General features: G+C 35.7%; 1 protein-coding gene across 1 annotated transcript; it reads right to left on the bottom strand.

Annotated features, from left to right (window-relative positions):
• Positions 1-10328: 10328 nt before the first annotated feature.
• On the bottom strand, positions 10329-11886 carry LOC149411016 (uncharacterized). Its single transcript, XM_089647390.1, has 5 exons — positions 11597-11886; positions 11280-11511; positions 11056-11194; positions 10736-10912; positions 10329-10570 (listed from the first exon to the last, which is right to left on the bottom strand). The coding sequence occupies exons 3-5, from the start codon at positions 11087-11089 to the stop codon at positions 10335-10337; spliced, it is 447 nt and encodes a 148-aa protein (XP_089503516.1). The 5' UTR covers positions 11090-11194; positions 11280-11511; positions 11597-11886; the 3' UTR covers positions 10329-10334.
• Positions 11887-23324: the final 11438 nt, after the last annotated feature.

The following is a 23324-nucleotide window of genomic DNA, read 5'->3' as shown; positions in this document are numbered from 1 at the left end:
CACGCCCACCGTCCTATAAAAATATCAAAATAGCGCAAAAATATTGGACACTAACGCTGTGAAGCTCCGCTCCAGGCTCAAGACGTGACACGCGGCAACTGAAGGGAACCGGAGGGGAGGAGTAGAAGGGTGGGGGGTAGCCCCCCCCCCCTCATACCGAAGTGCCCTTTAGTAAATTTATAGATGTATGTATTTAAAAATGCAAACAAAAATCTAATAACGTGATAATAAACTGTGATAGATTTTCTGTGCGTACCTACCTAGATTCATTTATTCTTTATTTCGGTAAAAAAAACTATATAAACATAAAAACTGCACAGTTTTTTTTGAAATTTTATGTTCTACATAATTGGTAACGATAAAATTTTCATGAAATTCCAGTGGAAACGAGGTATTTATAAAAAACCAAACCTAGTCGCGCAAAAAACTTGTTTTTTCAAAAATATATGCACCTTTACGACTTTCTACCTCGGTACCTATTAGAGATAGAAGAAATTTGTTTTACAAAAGTTGTAGGTTATTTTATGTTCTATAATACTTGCGAAAATATTTTAGCCGAAATTTGCATTGGAAATGAGGTATTTTGGAAAAACTAGATTTTGGACCGATTTTGGACAGTTTTTTCAAAATGGCGGCGCGAGCACAGGTGCGCCAAGGTCGGAAACTCAGATTTTACATCAGGGGATCAGTTTATATAACATATTAAAAAATTGGGACTACCGGAATTACTTCGATCGCGACCCCCTTTTTGGCGCTAATTGCACTGGTTTATCTCTATAATTTGAGATGGTGACCTAGAACACCAGGGTGAAAACCAGAAACAATTTAGAAAAAAAACCGTCCTTTTTGATATAATTATTTGATTATTTTATTTTTCTAATATTACATCACAAAAGCCAATTTGTTTAATTTGGGTTAATCGACCAGAATTAAACAAATTTTGTTTAAAATTACTGCATTTATCATCATAATTGAACATTCATTGAAATAATCAGTATATAATTTTCCACTAATGTTCGCTTATACTACACTCGTCACACGGTTCACTTGCCCCAAATTGATCAGATATGTAATATTCATAACTAGCAGTTAAAAACCCGCTCCGCGGTTTTTTTTCTGCTAGGCCCTGCGGGCGGCACTTAGTTGGGCTTCGCCCAGTTTAAGTGATACTAACAACAGTTACAATTTATAGGTAGATATTAGGTGATTCACAGAGAGAGGGTGAGTATATATTGTTAAAACACGGAACAGGAAGGCGTTTAGGCATAATAAGAATGACAGTTGTTCGGGTAAAACTTTACCTTTCCCGAATAATTGCCTAAATGGCTAAAGGTAAATTAGTATAGGTAAATATTCGGAATCGCTGGACACGGAAAAAAGGAAATATTTTTAAATAATACCTTCTGATTTACCTTAATTACTATAAAAGGAATCGAACAGCATTTGAGAAAATTTTAATTTTAGCTTTTTAATTTTTAATTACGTAAAATGAAAATTCGCTTTCGCTGTATGGGATGACAGCCTGAATAATTTCTGTTGATAACATTTTCTTTTGTCGGTATTCCTGAAATGAGCGGCTAGAGACAATTGAAAAACGTAAATTAAAAAATATAATGTAATACAATATTCCGGCAAAATAGTGCCTACTTAGCACAAATGATTTATTTGACTATTATTTTATTTAACCTCACCTATAATAACCTTACCTTACCTATAATAATCCAGTCTAACCTATAATAATCCAACCTAACCCATGTCCTAACCTAACCTAAAATAATCCAACCTAACCTATATCCTATCCTAACCTATAATAATCTAACCTGACCTAAGCTTACCTCACCTATAATAATCCAACCTAACCTAACCTATATCCTAACCTAACCTTTAATAATCCAATCTAGCCTAACCTAACCTAACCTAACCGAACCAATCCTAACCTAACCTATCCTAACCTAACCTAACCTATACAAATCCAACCTAACCTATAATAACCCAACCTAACCTAACCCATAATAACCCAAACTAACGTTACCTAACCTAACATAACCTGACTTATCCTAACCTATAATAATCCAACTTAATATAACCTTACCTATAAACTAACTTGAACTATACTTATCCAACCTAATCTAACCTAACCTAGCATAACCCAACCTAACCTATCCTTACCTATAATAACCTTTTTTTAAATATTTCCTTACTTGTAAAAGAAACCAAAATACCAAAATAATATTTGCATAGAGTAAATTATGGTAAAAATTCTAGACACTCATATCAGGAATACAAAAAAAAGAAAATGTCATCAATAGAAATTATTCCGGCTGTCATCCAATACAACGAAAGCAAATTTTAATTTTACGTAATTAAAAATTAAAATGCTAAAATTCAAAAATTCCCGAATGCATTCAGATTCCTTCTATATTAATTAAGGTAAATCCGAAGGTTTTACTTTAAAATATTTCGTATTATCCTTGTCCAGCGTTTCCGAATAATACCTTAATATATATTATATAAATATTTATACCTGGCAAAATGATTGTTTTATTATACATATAAGTACATGTCAGATTAGAGATTTGTTGGCTTATTTTACAATTAACGAAGCGTTTCTATCTTCCGATTGTCTTTCATGTTATTTTATTGGGTTGGCAGTGCCTATACTTTCGCGTATATCATATCGGTGTTCTGCGAAATTATTATTTACGTAAATAATATTAAATATCAATATTTTTCAAAATCGTACATGCAAAGAGTTGTTGTTTATTGTCATTAAGTTGAATCAAATGATATATATTATATATTATATATTTATTTGTAAATGCGTATTAAAACGGTAGTTTCACGTAAATAATTACCGTTGTTTCAATAAATGAAGTTGTACGTATTTGTATATTGCTCTTATGCGCTCTGTCGGCCAATAGAGAAACTACCCCAGCGGCCGGTAAAGGAGGGATTGACACTTTTAAGGAACCTTGGAATGTTTGATTCTTCAAATATATAAAATGTAAATGTGGATAATTTTTACTGTGACGTAATTAATCCAATGGATTGTGAACTTTCTAAAACATATTTTCTTCGATATTATCCAACAATTATATGAGCAGAAACGATGTGTTTGAAGAAATCTGGTGATCCTATTTTAGTATGAAATTGGGTCGTAATTTATCTTGAATGGATAAAAAGCGGATATTTGGATTCATTTAGTTGCTTGACATATTATTATTAACCTGGAGTATGCTTATTAATTGAATTTTCAAAATGCACTCCACTTTTTTTTTCACTTTAACCCTACGCAGGAGGCTTGAGGAAAATAATTTTCCTTAAATCCTATGATCATATTTAAGGATGCTGTGCGGAGGGTCTTTATTAAGGTAAAAGGTATGAGGGTTAGGTAAGAATCTAGGGATCAGTGTGCCCAGAAGTTTTTTTGTTTATTTTTTTTTTTATAGTGAATACCTCACAAGAGTCCCAACTGCTCCCGTCTGGAGCCAGTGAGACTATGGCATCCCCAATTGGGGGATGTTGTGAGGCTGAAGGTAAGTGGGGAAGGGAAAGAGGAAGGTGGGGAAGTACCTGGCTATTCAGATCTAGTCACTAAACACGGCTAAAGCCATTTGGAGCAACGTTTCAATTCTGAATGGTGGTCTTACCAGGGCGATACTGGTAGTATCTTCCACTCTGGAACGTGCTGCAAATATACTATATATTATTTTAATTAATTAATTGTGAAATAACACAAATTAATCAAATAAAATTTATTTGAGCACGCCGGGTTCGAACCCGCGACCTTCGGAATGGCAGTCCAATGCGTTACCACTGGACTATGCCGGCCGTCAAAGAAGTGTGTGATATATGAAAATATCCCTCGATGGGTCGAGAGACCATGTAACGTAAAAGAATTGTGCAAGTTTGGATTGCCAGGGTAGTGCCCGATTATTGTTTTGTTGAGAGTTTTTCGGCTGGCTGCCCTGCGATCGGTTTGACGGGCGAGCAAAAATAACGCGGGTAGGTAGAGCGGGAACAATACTAGAGACGACGATTCCGCGGTGCGCGTGGCGTTTTGCGAGAAAAAATGGAGATCACAAGATAATGAAAAAGATCACGCGGATACCATGTACCGATCCTTCGGAGACTTTCAGTGTAAATTTACAAAACACAAAAGAGACGTTTTGACTCCTGCGCGAGATCAGCCGGTTGTGGTTGTTCGGTGAGATTGAAATGTTGAAGGATACAGCTTTTCCGTGTAGACTAACCAAACATAAAACAAACGTTTTGACTCCTGTGTGAGATCGGCCTGTTATTTGTTCGAGTGTTGTTGTTTGAAGAGATTAAAATATACAATCAGTTATTTGGAATAAAAAATGGTTTTATTTGTGAGTGGTTTTGAAGAGTAATAATGCCTTGGAGACTACACTGGATTACCAAGCATGCTGTCGGGGTGACGCAAAGATGAAGCATCATTGTCCGGTCAAACGTTCAATGGATGCTGATTAATTGAGGATGGCTTCGCGCACTCCATCCTACGAATCTCTACCCGGAGCTAACTCATACGGATTTCGTGGAGACCTGTCGTCCTGCTCACCGCTGGCGGACTCTCCAAACACCTTCAAACATGATCAAGGTTCTTCAATGCATTTATACATTATGTCTCCTTGCCTTAGCCCCATAATAACCCTGGTGATTGACAAGGGTCCATGCTCATCGGACGGGACATCAGACGGGACATCAGACGTGACAACCAGTTGGAGAGGTCGAAGGGTCCCCCCAGACCAGCCTCTCCCGATCTGACACACATCACCCGATAAACCTGGGCACTCCTGCTGAATCACAAAACGTTGCGAACCACGTATGGTGACCTATGACAGAGGTGTTGGTTATCGAATAAAAATGGGCGGCGATACTCAAACCCGAAATTGAACTCCCAAATTGAAAATGAATGAAGAGCTGTAGTGCTACGCCCTGGGTATGAGTACTACCAGTCCATCTCGTCGCGCTACGACATCGGTCGACCGACGGTAAGCGTGAACAGTATCGGCCCTGTCCAGGCTCAATTGGAGCAACTCGCTCCTGGCGCCAACTTCTCAAGAATCCAAGGATAATACCTAACACCTAATACAGTGTCCTTGAGGTTTTTACTAACGCCAAGTGCCGTTCGGCTCAGGGCCGGCTTAGAAATGACACATTGAGAATTGAACAAAAAAAGTTTAAAAACGTGCAATGTTCTGAAAACAATCGTAGAACCAACAACACATCCCTTCGAAAAGAATAATAATTTAATGTGCATTTGTTGAAAATCATTTCCGTTGCTAATGATGTTGATCAATGTTCTACCACGATCTAACTTCAGTATAGATTGAGAGTAGGTACGGTAGTAGAACGATGACAACATTTTCAACCTTCTTTGTCCTTACGGCATTTCTATATGTCGCAAAATATATTTATTCTTCCACGGGGGCAATTATGGGATTTCCTGGTGTTCCGGAAAGTAACTTCGTGAGTATCATGGGATGTTATTTATTTTTTGATATTATTCCCTTTGCATTTTTTTTATTAATTTATTAGATCCATTTCTACTGGAATTTTATTAATAGTTGTATAACATAGTTGAACCTCTGCATTGTATTTTTCACATTTCATGATTTTCAGATTTTTTTAAATGGCGATGTGGTAATCCCAAGTAGGATTTTAGCTCCTTTGTAAATGTTATCCATAAGCTACGATCCCTAGTCATTATTTTCATACCATCTTGCAGCAATTCTCTTCCGCTTACATAGTCAATTCACCTCTTCCTCAGTCTGTTTTTAGGTTGCTTTCATTTCCAGTATTCTTGCATCATCTGGAAATCACTCCAAATGGCTAATCTATAATCTAAGTTTCCCTCACCTAATGAATCAAATATATGTAAATTAATACCGTTTTCTTTTACAGGGCCCTTATTACATTGTTTCACGAAGTGTTTCGAATTCGTGCAGTCTTTCTGGTCCCAAAGACTATAAGAATGAAGTTAAACATACTTTAGCAATCTACAAAGTAGATAGGATCAGGGAAGTATTCCGCGGAAATGTCTTCGTATCAAGTGATGCGGCTAACATTACGGTAAGATAGTTTATTAATCCACCCTATCGGTCTAAGGATAGTATCCCCTCTTTTGCATCCTTTGGGATACAAGTAGGTGTATTTCCGCTCTCCTCTTCTAGCCAAGGACATGTCTTCAATGTACCCAAACCCTCATTTCATAGCTGTGTAGCCATGCTAAAGTCAAGATTAGGGGGAAAGGATACACCAAGGAAATTTCCCTTGTCAAGGATTAAGAACGGGAATGCCTCTAGGGTCCTTTAGTTCCTCGGTTTCTAAAAAAACACCTAATCGGCAGCTCAGAATGACTCAAGTCACTATCTTCCCCAGGTCACTGTAATCTTTATGTAACTGATTTATATGCATTATGTTTTTGAGCAGCATTAAGTAACATACATTATTTCTTTTCTGTGGCAGATGAAGCTTATGCATGTATTAAAATATATGACTGTAGTTGTCGTGAGAGTAAAACTAATTTCAATTTTCCTTCCCAGACTTCTGTTTCCACGGAGATATGGAGGGATGGAGGTTTCAAACCATTTTTCTATAAAATTTACAAAAAGCCATGTGAGGAGGGAGCTGTTGCGTTTTTCTTAAAGACTTTCTTTGAGGTCGACAAGTCTTGTATTGTGAAAAGGGTAAGTTGTTTGATCTATATGACACAGAATTATTTTTTAATAATTATTTCTTTTTTCTGTTGAAATGCTGTGTATTCCCTCTCATTTAGAAAAGGAAGTGTTTAGTGTATTGGTCTCTTGAAGGAGAGAAAAAACAACAAAAAATCAGGCATATATTTCTACAACTCAGCTGTTAAGAATAAAAACGAGTCATAAAAACCATGCTCATACAGCTAATGTCTAGAGAACATTGATTTTTAAATTTATTTTAGTTTAAACATTTGATGTTAGGCACACTCAACAGAGTTAGAAATTATTATAGTGCATTATGCTTTGTTTCTAAGATGCTAACTTTACTCTGGCTTCGTTAAAACTAGAGTTTTCAATCCTGAGATCTCAAGAACGGGCTTTCTGGGTTTCCCGGACCATTTTCAGCACCGTAATCCCGGTGCTGCGCTTGTCTTAATCCCAGAAATATGGGATTTTTTGGTTTCACGACCTTGTTTCAACCGTACCTACTAATATATTGTTTTAGACTTATTTTTATTATGGGATCTTTTTATTTAACCGAATCTTTGAAACATGTTATTGAACAATATTATTTTACCATTTCGAGGTATCCATTTGTGTACCGCTTCAAAGCACTCAGAACCATTGAAACTTCTGTTATAGTTTTGGCATAGGTTTTTTTTTCATGGTTTTAGTACTTGATATTTTTTCCAGGGAAACTACACTGTCGACAACGTAAGCCCCACTGACATCATGAAAGACGTCATCGGAAACAATTTCTTCTATGAGAAGATTTCAGTGACCTTGGCCTGGTACTCGAAGAAGGGATTCATCGGCTGCGTTAAGATCAATTGTGAGTCCAAACCTCTTCCCAAGAAAACTCAAAGGACAAGATATAACAACAGGACAACTACTTAATCATTACATTAATCAGTTGTTAATCAATTTTTGAAAATGCCACTCAATAAAATATACCAACATTTTCAATCATCATCATTAAAAATATGTTTAAATCATTTTTTCAGACTATGATATCCCCATATTTTTGGTAATGCTACAAAGCGTAAGTATGCGGAAAAGTTAAAAAAACACTAAAAAATTATTTCAGATCTTTGGTCGTCCTTGGATAGGTAACCCTCAGTGTATTCCTTGAGGAGGATGATTTTAAAATGAAAACAATAAAATGGTAACCCTTCCGGTACTATCCTTGACAGTATTTTTAAAGATAGGTCGAAGAAGATGTTTAGGCACTAATTACGTGCTTGGATATACAATATCCTACTACAATATCCTACTACAATATCTATGCTACTTCTACGTCTCATTCAAGCCGAATTATGCTAGGGCCGTCTGTTTCAACGCTAGCTATAGTAAAAGTAAATGCTAAAGTTAAATTTCACCAAAATGCGTTTTTCAATCAATTTAACTCCTGGTTTTACGTCACTTTTAACTTTTGTTTTAACTTCCCGAAATCCGAGAGTTACTCGCGAGTTATTCGCGATTCTCGAGTTACTACGCCATTTTGACAGTTCTATGCGTATATAAGGTTCTTCTGTTGAGTGTTGTTACGAAACGATTATTAATCATGATTAATATTATCGAAGATGACAGTAGTGAAGATGAATTCGTCATGCAATATGTTTTACAGCGAAAGCCAAAAACATTTCGACCCCGTGTTAATAATATGGTCATTTGGGATGATTCCGAATTTTTGGCACGGTATCGCATGTCGAAAGAGCTTGCAAAATTTGTGACGGATCAAATTGAGGGAGATATTACGACTACTGGAAGGTAAATTATATTTTTTCCGTGTAATATCGTATATATTATAACAGGTCGTCATTTATTTTTAAATACTCACAGAAATATTTTTCTAGGAACAAAGCTGTCAGCCCCATTGACCAAGTACTGATGACATTGAGATTTCTGTCCACTGGAAGTTTCCATATGAGCAATGGTGACTTATGCGGACTCCATAACTCAACCATCTCCAGAGTCGTGTGGCGGGTAATTAAAGCAATTGCTCGATTGAGGCCACAGTATATAAATATGCCAGTAAATGAGGCAGAGATGTCCGAGGTTGCATGTGCATTCTACACCATTGCAAAATTTCCCAGTGTGATAGGAGCCATCGATGGAACTCACATTCCTATCCAGTCTCCAGGAGGGGATGATGCTGAGGTGTTCCGCAACAGGAAATCAGTATTTTCATACAACGTGCAGGCTGTTGTGGACGCCAAACTAAAGTTTATGGACATAGTCGCACGCTGGCCGGGCTCTGCCCACGATAACACTATTTTTAACAATAGTGCTATCAAAGGGCGACTGATGGCCAAAGAATTTGGTGAACTTAACCTTTTAGGTGACAAGGGTTACGCAAACTGCGATTACCTGTTGACGACACTTCGCCTCCCAGCGACCCCTGCAGAACTTCTTTACAATGAGAGCCATATAAGGACTCGAAACACAGTAGAGAGAGCGTTCCAGCTTTGTCGCTGAAACTGAGGATCAAAAAAGACAGAGTGCAGGACACAATTGTCGCAGCTGCTGTATTACACAACTTGTGCATACTTCATAAGGAGATGGAGCCCCCAGAAAATGGCCCAAATCCAGAAGAGCACCCTGACGAAGAAACGTTGGGCGGGCCTTCACTTGGTGGCGGTGGGAGAGGAGATAAGAGAAATAAATTAATTAATTGTTATTTTTCTAACCTTTGAGCAATTTATTATTTGTTGCGACTTTGCAAGATTTTTTTTTGTACATTTTGTTATTTATTCCCATAATACAATGTACACCTAGCACAGAATTATTAAATGCTAAAGAACTATGAGCTAATGACATGGTCAGGTAATTAACATACCCCCGCTTGAGATAGAATTCGAGCTGATGTGTTAATAATTGTGTATATTGTATATGGCATAATACCCGAAAAACAAATCACTATAAATCTTATTAAGTATATTAAACCCTGTATATTAAAATGTTTCAATAAATATTTTATAATTGAAAAGAAACAATGTATGTAATAAAAATAAATCTTTTTTCATAAAGTTTGGTAATACAGAATAATAGCAATAATACAAAGGAAAAACATCATAGGCATTCACACACTCAGAGGCACTCAACATAATCAAAAACACAATATAATCTTACATGGCTGTATTGTGAAACGATGTCAGTACAAACAATCTTATTGAATATAGTAGGCATCTTATTGAATATAGTAGGTACAAGGTAATCGAAAGTATAAAACTTATTATTATATTAAACCCTGTATATAATGTTACTATATACATATTATAATTGAAAAGAAACAATGTAATAAAAGTATATCTTTTTTCATAAACTTTGGTATAAAACTTATTATATTAAACACTGTATATAATGTTTCAATATACATATTATAATTGAAAAGAAACTATGTAATAAATATATAACTTTTTTCACAAAGTTTGGTTGGAATTATTAATCAAAGGAAACTAGCCCCTCCAATACTCTCAAGAAATTATTCCTAAAACTATAAGTCGATCTTCATCATGTAAGTAAAAATTAAATTCTGAAATAAAAAATTCGAACACAATAACAAACAAGAAGTCAGAAGAAAGAAAAAGATAAAAAATGTACAAGTCATGATCATTTTTTATCTTTTTCTTTCTTCAACAGTAACTCCGTCAACTCCTGTTTAGCTTTAGCAGCTAAGCACTCAGCAATGGCTTTCCGCAGGTGCCACTGGTGAAGCTCAGCTTCTCGTACTTCCTTTCTCTTCAGGACGTCTTGACTCTCATCGAAGTACTCCAACTTCCTCTTAGTCATAGCGCTGAGGTTGTTTCTCAACATGGCCGGAGTGACTGCCGACTTCTTCTTTGAACCTGCAAATTTCAAATTTTTTAACGTTTTGTCTCGGCGGTTCAACGATTCCACTATATAAAACAATATTAATTCCAATTTTCAAAATTGCATGGGGATGAAATAATAGTAGATATACTGTAACATATTAGAGAGTAAGCTCCACAAATAATCATTATAGTTCAGACCTGTTATTAGTGGAGTGGCCATCTTTCTTTTGATAACGGGCTTTTCAGCGCTCATTACGTCTTCCTCCTCCTGATCAAAGCTCAAGGGTCCAGCTACAGATCCGCCTTCAGCTTCAGCTTCTTCCTCTTCCACCAACTCGATGGTGGTCGTAGGGTTGCTCAACGTACCGGGGTACCCTACACAATGTATTATGTGTACATATTGTTAAAATTATAGTGTTTCAACATAAACATAGTATCATTTTGCACACTCGCATGTTCCATATTTGGTTTTGTTTATATATAAATTATGATTGAGTTAAATATGTGTAAAATAATACCATCGCAATCCGAAGTACTGGCTTCCCCCACCATGGACGTCTGCAATAAGCCCTTGAGCCACAGCGTGGTCTCGGAAACGTCCGATGGAGGGGGGCCACCACCTGTCTTTCTCTGCTCCTGCACAACATTGCTCCATTCCTAAAACAAACACATACCGTTTACTAATACATACGTTTACATGGAACATTTATGAAAAATAAGGAGAACGAAAAACAATACTTACAGTATTGGCCGTCCTCTTCAAGTTTGCAAACTTGAATCTCAGTTGGCTTGCTGATCTTGGCACGGGGCCTGGCAAGTTGGAATTGAACTCTTCGGAGATCCGCTCCCACACCTAATTTTTTTGTTTATTGGTCCCTATATCCGTTTTTTTATTGAACAAAACTGCCGAATACTTGGACACGAGTTCATTCAATCTTGAAACTTCTTTCTGCGAGAAATTAATAGACTTGCACCTGTAATAATAAAATGTAATAATATTATCATAGCGTATGTTAAAGTCATGTAATTTAAGGAAAAAACATAGTTGTACATTCTTACTTTTTATTAAATCCCTCCATTTTAGTGCAAAGTTATAACGACGCACAACAAACTTCTGTATTTTGACAGTCACTTAACCAGAGATCATATTTAATCTTCGGTGTGGCCGTACCAAAAAATAATGCCGTGCGTTTTTCCACGTAATTTCGAGGAATATTCTGCTTTTTAGACTGGCCACACTAGTAACTTTTACTTTTGCACAAAGGCACTTGAAACAGCGCGCGGTCCGATTTAACATCCTTGTTACTTTAACTGACAGTTACATTTTTAACTTAGCTCACGATTTAGCATTCTGTTGAAACAGACGGCTCCTAGAGAAGTGTTACTCCAGTAACAGATTGGCAGCTATGAGTCGCTTTAGTTTTGTTATTGTTTTCAATGGTGGTCAGGGAACGGTCAGTGTCTGAGTTGAAATCGCGTTTGTGATCCCACCCGACGTGGTGAGTTTAATTCCTCAGCTGGCTAAGCCCTCAAACAGTTATAATTTACATTTCTGTTATTTTTTATTATTCTAAATTTTATTAAAAATTGGTTTATAAGCCATGTTTTTTTATTACTTTTATTTTTTCTCTTCTTCTTGCAGTGGTAGTAAATTGGGTTACGCCAATGATATGTTTCTGGTTCCAGAACCCAAATAGAAATAGCAGAGACTTATATATTTATTCATTTATTTAGTAACGTTTATGTCCAATTATCAAAAGAAGAAATTGGAAAATAACGGATAAAAAATTAATAAATCATAGCCATGACAAAAAAGGACAGAAAACCAATAAATATAATTTCATGTCAATACAGGAACAAGGTTTTGATGCAGTTGGATACCAAAAATCATTAAGACTTAAACCCAAAAATTTATGGCCCTGACTTGTTTTGTCAAGTATGGCCTTTCTAGACATTGGCGAATAATATCCATGATTTGAGGGAAATAAATTTTTATTTCTCCATCAAAGGAAAGGATAATGAATGGGAGAAAAAAGTAGGTGATTCAATTTTACCGTTAATAATTTTGAAAATGCGGTTGAGATCAAGGTCTTTCCTGCGTTTTTCTAAAGAAGAAAGGTTTAATTTTACTTCAAGATCATCATAATCGCCTCTTTCTAGCCCCAACCTCTCTAGTGTCACTGTAGGCTAATATACACACAGATCCTCTCTAAATGAAATTTCACCAATGCCTAGCAAGCCACTTTACTACAGCCAGTGCCACTTTAAATGAACTTTCATCAATGCCTAGCAAGCCACTGAACTAGAGCCAGTGCCACTCTAAATGAAATTTCACCAATGCCTAGCAAGCCACTAACTCTAAATTAACTTTCACCAATGCCTAGCAAGCCACTGTACTAGAGCCAGTGCCACTCTAAATGAACTTTCATCAATGTCCAGCAAGCCACTTTACTACAGCCAGGGCCATTCTAGGCTAATATACTCACAGATATCTAGTCGTACTATCTCGGTCTAAGGAAACTGCTTCAAAGTGACTGGTAACAAAACGGATTGATGGATATGTTGAGTTCAATAAACTAGATCCGGTACAAACGTCGTACTACCACATTTATGATGACGCTGTACAGAATTCACCGACTTAAAAAAGCCAATATCCATTATAAGCTGATGTATGGAAATGGCTGTGTTTATGACCGCCGGCTGAGTGTCAGCAAGATTGAAGAACTCAGAACAGGGTACTTGGAAAAAACCACAGACATAGGAATTAATAGACGAGAAGATAATGGCGAGGGGTAAAATCAACTGTTGAAGAACGAAGGGCGTAAGGCTGACTGTGATTCGTCAATAAATCAATCTGACAGTAAATAGGCATCTCGCATTATAATATCACCATTTACTTCTTAATAGTAAAATCTGCTTTTGAATGAATAGACATTTTTACATGGGAGCGCAAATTACTCGCCACGTTATGAACAAATTTGCAAAGTCCAAATTCGGCAAAAAAATTCGGTTTTATTTTCAAAGTAGAATATTTCGTTTAAGTATTTAGTTAAGACACTTATATAAATGTTCATAATTTACTTCCCAGCAACCAACCAGCTTTGTGTTTCGCGTCCAGACGTTTCTCGATGTGATAGTATATGTTTCTAAAACTGATCTATATTATACGATGTGAATATGCTTAAAATAAAGTAAAATAATGCTTATATGTGGAATGTAATACGACAATTGGGTTTGTTCTCTTTTTCACATCTATTTTTACAAGTTTTCATAGTACAAGTCAACATTTTGCCGTGTTATTTTGAAAAATGAACCGATGATGCCTCGACCATAGTTCGCACAAGAATGATGACGTCACGTTTTCAAATTTCACTTGAGGCCATACGCGAGCCCAGCCGGCTCCAATGGAACCGGTATGGGGAGTGGGGATAATACGCTTTTAATCACTTAGGGCAGGTCTACTAATATTCATATGTCTATGGAAAAAACCCTTGACTCTTTGCAGAAACGGGTGGTCCGTTTAATAGACTCCACTGTCTTAACAAACAGATTTAAAATATACAATCCAAATATTTAAAACACAGGCGGGAATGCTGAACTTGTTCTACTGGTTCAATGGAAGATGCTCCGAGGAACCAGCATCATTGATTCCTACGGCACTGGTGTATTAAACACTCCCTACTTTGTCTATATATTTGTCCACGTTTGTTAAAAGAGAACGGCTCGTTTCTACAACTTGTACTTAAGTTCAACTTCTCGGCTCTGTTTTCCTCCCTCTCACAAAATGGAACTCTTCATGACCCAAACGATGACACAAACCAATTTTAATCACTTTTATTTTATTTTTTATATCATTGGAGAAGAAGATATTACCTATAAATTTAAACGGAACATGAAACTAAACAAGACACAGAAAAATAAAAAGATAACGGTCACAACTAGGAATCGAACCCAGGATCGTTTGTCTTGACCGTCTTAAACCACTCGACCATTGGAACCTATTTATTAAACGTCATATTTGTCGATATCTTATATGAAATTCAGAATTAACAATATCATCTTGCAACTAATTTTTCCCATATTTTTGCCAGCTACCCTTTTTAAATGATCAAAAAGTTTCTAATGATACTTTAGACTAGATAGTGTCTCGGATAAACATATTTTTTATTTATATGGGATAGACATTTTTTTTCCTATCTGTAAAATTGAACCATTACCCCCTCATTACTAGATATCATTATAACGATGCATTTATGTAATAATTGGAAAAGTTTGCACAGTAAATAATCCACGTAATAATAGTGATCCTCTCATTAGTGTGCAAACTGCCTCTTTGAATACTGATAGAGTTATACATCATAATGGAAAATGTTTGGAATATTTTTTCCATCTGGATTAAAATTTCATTTTTAACTCAAATCCAGTTCTTTGCTCTGGGATTCAAACCGATTTCATCAATATTACCAAGTGGTTATGACAACATAAAATTTGTAAGCATTTATGATTTGAGATATTCACGGCCAAAAGTATTATAGTGATTTGTTTTTAGGGTATTATGCCGTGTTGCGCTACTTCCTCCTTTTTCCAACGTTTCGGACAGCATTACAGTGTCCATCATCAGGGCAGATGTGTAATCAATTTACAATGCTGCAATGCTGTCCGAAACGTTGGCTTACGAAGGAGTTAGCGCAACACGGCATAATACCCCAAAAACAAATCACTTTGTAAGCATTGTTTTTTTTTTATATTTGTACCCGGCGTTGCCAGGGTTATGGATGTTTTGAAGTTGTGAATTCTAATTTATCTGAAAACTGAGAGCATTTTTAAGTCGGCAATAATATTATGGTAACAGTTGAAAAATTTACTTTTTAAAATTATTCGTTTCACCTCTTCGTGTCATTTCTGCCTTGGGTGTCCTCGACTTCTTTTACATTTCATTTTCACGACATACATTATTCTTACACCACTTTCTTTCATCATCACATAAGCCACATTTTCTCCACAGGACGCAAACAAAGAAACATTCATTTTTGTGTATGATTCCGTACTAGAGTTCAAACTAACCAGAACCTACGGAGCAATGGCATCCATGTTTAGTTAATTTTGTCATTCTGAAGTAAGAGAGGTTGATTAGAAGAAGAAATTTTATAAGTACCCGGGTATTCAGATCTGGTAAAACCATTTTAAGCCTCGTTTCAGTTCTAAATTAACCATTCACGGTTGGCCTATATACTAAAATCCCCGTTGTTACCCACGGTTACCCCACTCTTGATCACTGACATTTGTCCCACCGACGCTTGGCCCCCTGACTGTTGTTCTTCCGGACAGTTAATCCCTCTGCCAGCTGATCCCTCGGACACTCGATCCCCCAAAGGATTATATTATGCTGAACATCCTAATTGGTAGATGAGTATGCGGATACGTCCGTATAACAAAAGTCGATAAACTTATATATCTGCAGGCGTCTTGATAAATCCGCTACATTATTATTTGTAACAGTTTATTGCGTGTCCCGAAAGAGTATGTGGTGAGGATATGCCACTGAATCAAATCCTCTCTGCATTTCCTTTCCCTAAGCTGACAGTATATTTAAGTTGTTCGTGTTTTGTTATTCGGTGGTACATCATCACTGCATACTCCTCAAGTATACGGCAATTTTGTTAGCAAAAATATTACACTAAGTCGTATTTTGTATAAGTGGGTATTAGTTAGCATATCATCTCTGCATACTTACTTCACCAATAAGGACGGACAGCAGAAATTACACTTTGGCGGATCAAGTGTTCAAGGGATCAACTGTCTGTGGGATCAACTGTCTGGAGGGGGGTTAACTATCCGCAAATCCGCAAAAACAACAGTCGGGGCCAACTATCGCGGGATCAAGCGTCATGGAATCATTGCCCGCCTACTTTTTATCATTAGTTCTATTACACGTGATCTACTCAGATCATTGCAATGATTTTTTCTTATTTTTCAGTCATTAATCAATCCAGATACATTAAACTGAAAGCTCCGTTATGATCCCACTCTCTTTTTCAGGTTCGGGAAAATAGGCTAAGGCATAAGCCAACAACGTTCATGCATGCTTAAATCTGCAAATCATAATTTTCCTTGGCTTCGCGGCTTTGGTAGTCCGTGCAGTTTGGCCGTAGCTCAGCGACAATCAATGGAGATCTCAACTGCAACACCCCGCTTAAGTTTATTTCATTACCAACCATAATCAAGCATCGTGTAAAGCTTTAGCTCTCTGTATGTTTAAACCTCTGGTCAGACTATAAGTTTTAAGTTTAAAAAAACCAAAGTGGTGCCTGTTGCTGCTATAAGCAGGCTCCATAAAGTTTAAGTCTCTCTTTCCTTACTTTCACTTTACATCTTATTATCTGAAGCATCGAAGTAACTTCCCCAGGGACCATTCTACATCATCACAAGCAGCGTGGATAACAAATGCAAAACACAGCCTGGTAATGTCGATGTTGAACACCAGTGCCAAAACAATTTGGGAGTTTACAAACTAAACAGATACAAAGAAGAATTCAAAGGAATAGCCATGGTGCCAAAGGACATACAACATTTAAAAGTAATGTTTTAGATTTTTCACTTTCACAATACAAAACTAATTACGTTCTTATTCTGCTTTACCTATTCTGTTTTCTAATCTAATCTTGCTATCCTTTCGTTGGCTTTAAGGCTATTCTCAGTTTTATTTCAATATATATATATATTTCCACAGCATAAAGTCTGGCAAAAATGAAGTTCACCTCCACTAAGGCACCCACTTGGTCATAATTTTTGGTTTCCTATTATCTGACATTCTTTCAACTTGTCCAGCCTATTCATTTTTTGTGCCTATAGAGTTTTACCTTGGTCCAAACCACAGTTAGATTTTCGAGTTCAAGATTCATTATTTTGACTCGGTATGGTCTATTTTCTAGATTTTTCAAAGGCTTTACTTTAAGAGAGTGTTTTTTGTTCAAAAACAATAATTTTTGCTAGGATTCATGTCTCACAACCGTAGGTTACTAGTAATCTTATTTAGATTTATATTATGAGCAGTTTGCTTTCGGCCTCACAAACATGTATTTCTGACACGTATACTTATACGGATATACCACTTGCCTTTTCAAAATTATGTTTAATATACTTTCAGGGCTTAGTAGCAACAGATATCTGGAGAGACGGAGGCTACAAGCCATTCTACAGTAGGACGTACGATAATCCTTGTAGAGACGTTTTGTTATCACCCTTATTAAATAAATATTTCTCAATGGGCAATGAATGTGCTCTTAAAAAGGTAATAGCTTTTTATCCCCAAGAAGTTTTTGTTATAATATTTATATAAATTTTAATAAAATATCCTGACTGTAAACTTTATGGTGAATAGCTACAGTTGGACCCGAGTGGAGCACAAAATGCGCAGGAATGCTATCATGGTCACTGACTAATGTCTGGCTTAATGGACTGTGATCTGGTGTCAGTTTTATTAGCACACCTTTTTAATGTTATTATGACTTCCTGCACTTCCTCCTTATCTGATCATTGTACACATATTTTCAGGGTAACTATACGATAAACGAAGTTGATCCCACTGCTATATTAACCGCCGTTGTTGGTAACAGTTTCTTCTACGAAAAGATATCTCTGACGATGGTCTTATTCACCAAGAAGGGAATCGTTTCATGTATAAAGATTTATTGCGAGTCCAGGCCGATGCCTAAACGTCCTAAGCTAACAAGAAGAAATCAAACAATTTCCTAAAATATAGTACCAAGTAATAAAAGTACTCGTTGTTTATATCCACTTTTTTAATGTGTTTGCATTTTGTAATGGCTCTTTATAAAGATTTTACTATGATATAGCGGCATAATAGACTGTTGTAATCAACTATTATCATTGATCAACGTGATAATTAAGAGATACTGGATAAACGTGCATACTCATTATATGTTATATCTCTGCTTACTAGCAGATTTAATGTGTGTTGGGAACTCTTGATTAAGTAAAAGGTTCTTTACTCTTAATTGCGTGTATTTAAGTTACAATAAATTAAGTCTGGATTTAGCTATACTGTTCACTACCCGAGGGTTGGTAATTCTCTGTTTTCTACTGGCTTGAAGTCTGACAAGGATACTCTACAGGCAATTGCTACACACTAGCGACATCTGTCGGACTCTGGAGTAAGCTTTATGGCTGGTGCCATCTATCGTTTGAATACCCAACTTTTTACCATACATTACAATACATAAGTACCTACAGTTGTCTCGCTTTCATGCCGTTTCTCCCATAAAAGACAGTTGCAAGTTCGATACACTTCTCTTTTACTACTTATTTGCTGAATATGGTAAAAGGAAAGCACGATGTCTGGAATTACACACTAAATAATAGACATTATGTAGTCTAGGAGGCTAGATGAAGAAAATTTATTATGTTAAATATTACATTTAAAAAGGGCTGTGGAAGTCTTCTTACTATATTTATACTAACAAAATGATTACGTGTTAAGTTTATTAAACTAAAGAAAAATGGTAGAACCTGCAGACATACAACCTGGTTGCAGCTTTGCGTGACTACTTTTCTGGTTATTATTAAAATTCTTGTGTCAATGTTTAATAATAAATAAGTTAAATTAAATAGTAAATTGGCGGTTTTATGACACCATTTATGCGAAAATTCGTCAACAAAGAACAAATGATGGAGTTAAGTTTTTTTCCAACACGCTTTTACTTATCGATGTAATCAGGTTTAGCAGAGATTAAATTAATTTTTGAATTCACCAAAAAAATGGTATTGCTGGTTGAAATTGTTTTTTCCAAGAACCATAGCCCAATATCAAAATAAGTTTGGAGCTAAAAATAGTTTTATTGACCTAGAAACACCGGATAGGAAAATTGATGAATTTTCATGACGCTTGGCATCCTAACAATTTATCGTTGGAACTCATGTAGTTTTGAATTATTATTTCTGTTCAATTTCCATTTTTTTCTGAATTATATCAAGATTAGTTTATCTATTTACACAAACAGCTATATAGCTTACAGAAACGCTAGTAATTAAATATATATTACTGTCCAATTGAAGTGATTATTCACTTATTCCTGGTATCTTATCGTATTTGTAGATCAAGCTAAATTTAATAACAATGTTTTCAAAATTTAATATTTTTAATACGAGCAATTTAGATTGGAAATCTTTCAAACCGGAAGCAACCTGTAGTTACGGAAATAGTCACACCGTTACAGCCAGCTTCGATATTGGTTGAACATGAACATCTGCCTTACAAGGATAGTAGGTACACTACATTAGAGTTGTGTTGGGCAGAACCAATCGCTCTACCGCATTCCAAATACCTACCGAAAGTTAGAGCAAAAAAAACCATGCCAATAACTTATTTTTACTATTTATAGTAGATCATTACAATGATCTATAACTATAATATCTGTATTATTACGATAATGTCTGCCGTACATGCTTCAAATAACCTCCGTATGAGGCGCTGCTAAAGTCTGTCTTACACACGCTCCACATGCTAGCTACAGACAGAAGTGGCGCCATCTATAATTTTATTTATTTTAAGTCTTCGTATAATATTATTTTATTAGATGCATGTCCTTTATAGGAATGCTTTTCCTCTTTGATATCTGATTAGCATAGATTGATTCATAATTGGTCTGGGTGAAATTTTGTAATTCTCAACCGATTAAGTTTTAAATTGGTAAATCTGGTGAGAAATAAAATTGAATCAAAAGTTAAAATACCAAATTTCGGCGGCCATCTTGAAATTCTTGCGTTTTCAACCGATTTACTTCAAAATTGGTTAGGTTTAGGTTTAGGAAAAATGAACTCAATTTCTTATGTCAAAAGGTGCACAGTTTCGATGGTAATTTTTTCTGTTCTAACAGTTAGTAAATTTCCACTCTCACAATTTCAGAGGAAATTTCAGTTCTCGGTGAATTAAATAAGAAATTATTAGAAATATACTTTTTGAACGCGAGGTCTACTGTTAACAGAACTAATAATAAAAAGTTTTAATACAATATTGGAGTGACATCTCTTGTTGTTGAAATTAAAAAATTAGTTCGCTTAGTTCAGCCAAAACATGGTTTGTGTCTTTAGGTACTATAAAAATTATAAATCCATTAAATTTTTCCTTAAATTGGTCATATAATTACCATTTTGTTCTGTGTAAAACGTGCATTATGAAAAATAGTTTTTAAAATAAACGTCATGATATAAGCGATTCCACGACATGTGGCATTTTACTAAAAGTATTTTTTCAGTACACAACTTATCACAAACATTTTCCAAAAAATATGGATACGATGATACAGCGTACCATAGACAATAGTGCAGATGAACACAGAGATACGACAAACGTACCATAAATAATATTTGCTGGACAATCTTTTCGTCTATGGGCAGTCTTCATTGAAATCATGAACCTAATAAGCCCTGGACAAAGCATTAGTGCGATTTTGTATGAATGGCATTGAAGCCAAATCTAGAGTGAGGGAAAATTGCCTGGCAGCCATCTTAAATGACTAATTTTTAACTAATTTGTTTGCAAAGTGGTGCACGATTAAATATTATTATTTTATTATTGTGTTGTTAATGCAGTTATATCGGCTTATGTTTGTTTTTTTCGTATTTGATGACACAAGGAATAAGATACGTCACCAAAAAACGTTAATAAAGTAGATTTTGACATTTCCATACATCTTTTTCCTCTCCCCGCAGCTTCAAATTGTTATAGAATTGCTTCGTCTAGGCCCTAGGGCTTTATAGGTCCAGCGGCATTGAAACTAAAACTAGAGTGAGGGAACGTTGCCGCCATCTTGAATGACAAACTTTTAAAATGATTTGTTTGCAAAGTGGTATATAATGAACTGTTTTTATTTTATTTGTGTGTTGTATGCAATTATAAGGGCTTATTCATTTTTGGATATTTGATGAGACAGGGAATGATACACCATTAAAAAATTTTATGTTTTGTCATTTATCATACATCTCCCTTCTCACCCCATGGCTTCAATTTTTTCTCGAATAGTTCCGTCCAGGGATTATTAGCGCAGGCGCGGCAGTTGATTTGACGTTTATGTTTTTTGTGTTTTACTTGTCAGCAGACGCAATTTTTGGCTTGTCATGTCTTGGGATTCAAAGGGTGAATTTGAGGACGATTTACTAAGTTTATTTTTTTATTAATCAAAGTGTCAAAACAAACAACCATAGAAATACCAAACATAACAGTAGATGCATAGATAATACCACTCGTAGATGTGAAATCAACTCGGTGGAGGCTTAACGCAACCGCTTCATCTTTACCACGTATATTTGGATAGCTTAGATAGAACGCAGTGATTTCTTAAGCATCTATTCGATAGAAAATATACCTGTCAACTATGAATCGGACACCGTATATTTTTTAAGTGATTTTAACCCTTATATACACAGAAGCAATATGAAGAATAAGTTGGGAATTGCTTGCGCTAAATATATATTTTTTATTTTATGTATGCAGCTTCTCTGACGGCTTTGAAATAAATTATCTACTATTTCACATCAATTTTTCTCAAGCTCACGGACGTTCACCGGTTAATAGTCCAGTCAAGATGTACATCCATGCTTGCAAAAGGTCCAGTCATTCTGAATTTTTTATATGTTGTTAGGACCTAAACCAGTATTAAAAAAAAAATTTTGCAACTTCGAAAGTGCTGTGCAAGCGGCGGTGGACCTAAAAAACCAGGAAATTTTCGGTTTTTTTTCAGTTTTTGCTCAATATCTCAGTAAAGGAAGGGTCTGACTGGTGTAGTCAGTATAAATACTTTTAAAGTAAACAAAATTTGCTATATGGCTTTATATAGCAAGCTATATAAAGCCATTGGTTTTCAAGATACAGTTCTTCAAAAATATGCTATAATTTGAGACTAAAGCAAGCCATAAACAGCCATTAGTTTTCAAGATACAGTTCTTCAAAAATAGGCAATTTTTTAGAAAAAGTGAATTTTTTTCGAAATGGTCACTTATTTTGTAAAATAATTTCTAAAATACGCAGCTAACGTCAAATATTGTAAAAAATAAAGTTGTTGTAAATTTAATAATCTTTTATTTGAGACTAAATTGATATCTGTAGACTAAACGGTTCTCTCAAAAATGGCAGATAACCAAAAACAGTCATAAGTGGGTTTTGGGTGAAATGCAAATAAACTGTTCTCGCGTCTTTTTATGGTTTTATTGTGCTGTGAAATAAATCCATTAATCATCGTGGGTTTATCCTAGGGTTATAATATAATTACGACTATTTCAAATTTCAAGTACCCATTAGTACCTATACCCATGGGTACCCATATGAATGGACACGCATATTCACGAGCTGTTCGAGCCCACATTTTGGCAAACCTCACACTGGCCAGCATTGTTTTTTATGAGGTTGACATAACTCCTGAGGAGCGAGACGAGACTGAAAAATTGCTGCGAGACACTGAAAGGTCTCTCACTATATCAGCAGAAGAAATTGATACCTACCAAATACTAAAGGCAAAATTTAAAAGTGCCTTGGAGAAAATTAAAGCGAATGGTCCAACATCACAGTTGTGGGTCCAATACTTTCGTATGACCACTTTGATAAAACTATTCATCCAGAAGAGCGTGCTGGTGATTGGAACCTTCATTTTTACACTGTCCAAAAGATGCTCCCTTTTTTCCACGCAGCTGGACATTTTTTGTATGCTAAGAGCGTGCACCTCTATCTTCAGGATATGATGGCTCTATAAGATCGGATGGATAAAAGTGAATA

Source organism: Hesperophylax consimilis, chromosome 26 (genome assembly GCF_061612785.1).
Source record: "Hesperophylax consimilis isolate HC1 chromosome 26, BYU_Hcon_1.0, whole genome shotgun sequence".
NCBI classification, from domain to species: domain Eukaryota; kingdom Metazoa; phylum Arthropoda; class Insecta; order Trichoptera; family Limnephilidae; genus Hesperophylax; species Hesperophylax consimilis.
Note: the sequence above shows the minus strand (reverse complement) of the source record. Positions and strands in the feature narration are given on the sequence as shown.

Coding starts and splice junctions, on each gene's coding strand:
- LOC149411016 (XM_089647390.1), bottom strand. CDS start 11,089: ATGGTGGGGGAAGCCAGTACTTCGGATTGCGATG. Junction 10,913..11,055: donor CAGTACTTCGGATTGCGATG/GTATTATTTTAC, acceptor TACATTGTGTAG/GGTACCCCGGTACGTTGAGC. Junction 10,571..10,735: donor GGCCACTCCACTAATAACAG/GTCTGAACTATA, acceptor TGAAATTTGCAG/GTTCAAAGAAGAAGTCGGCA.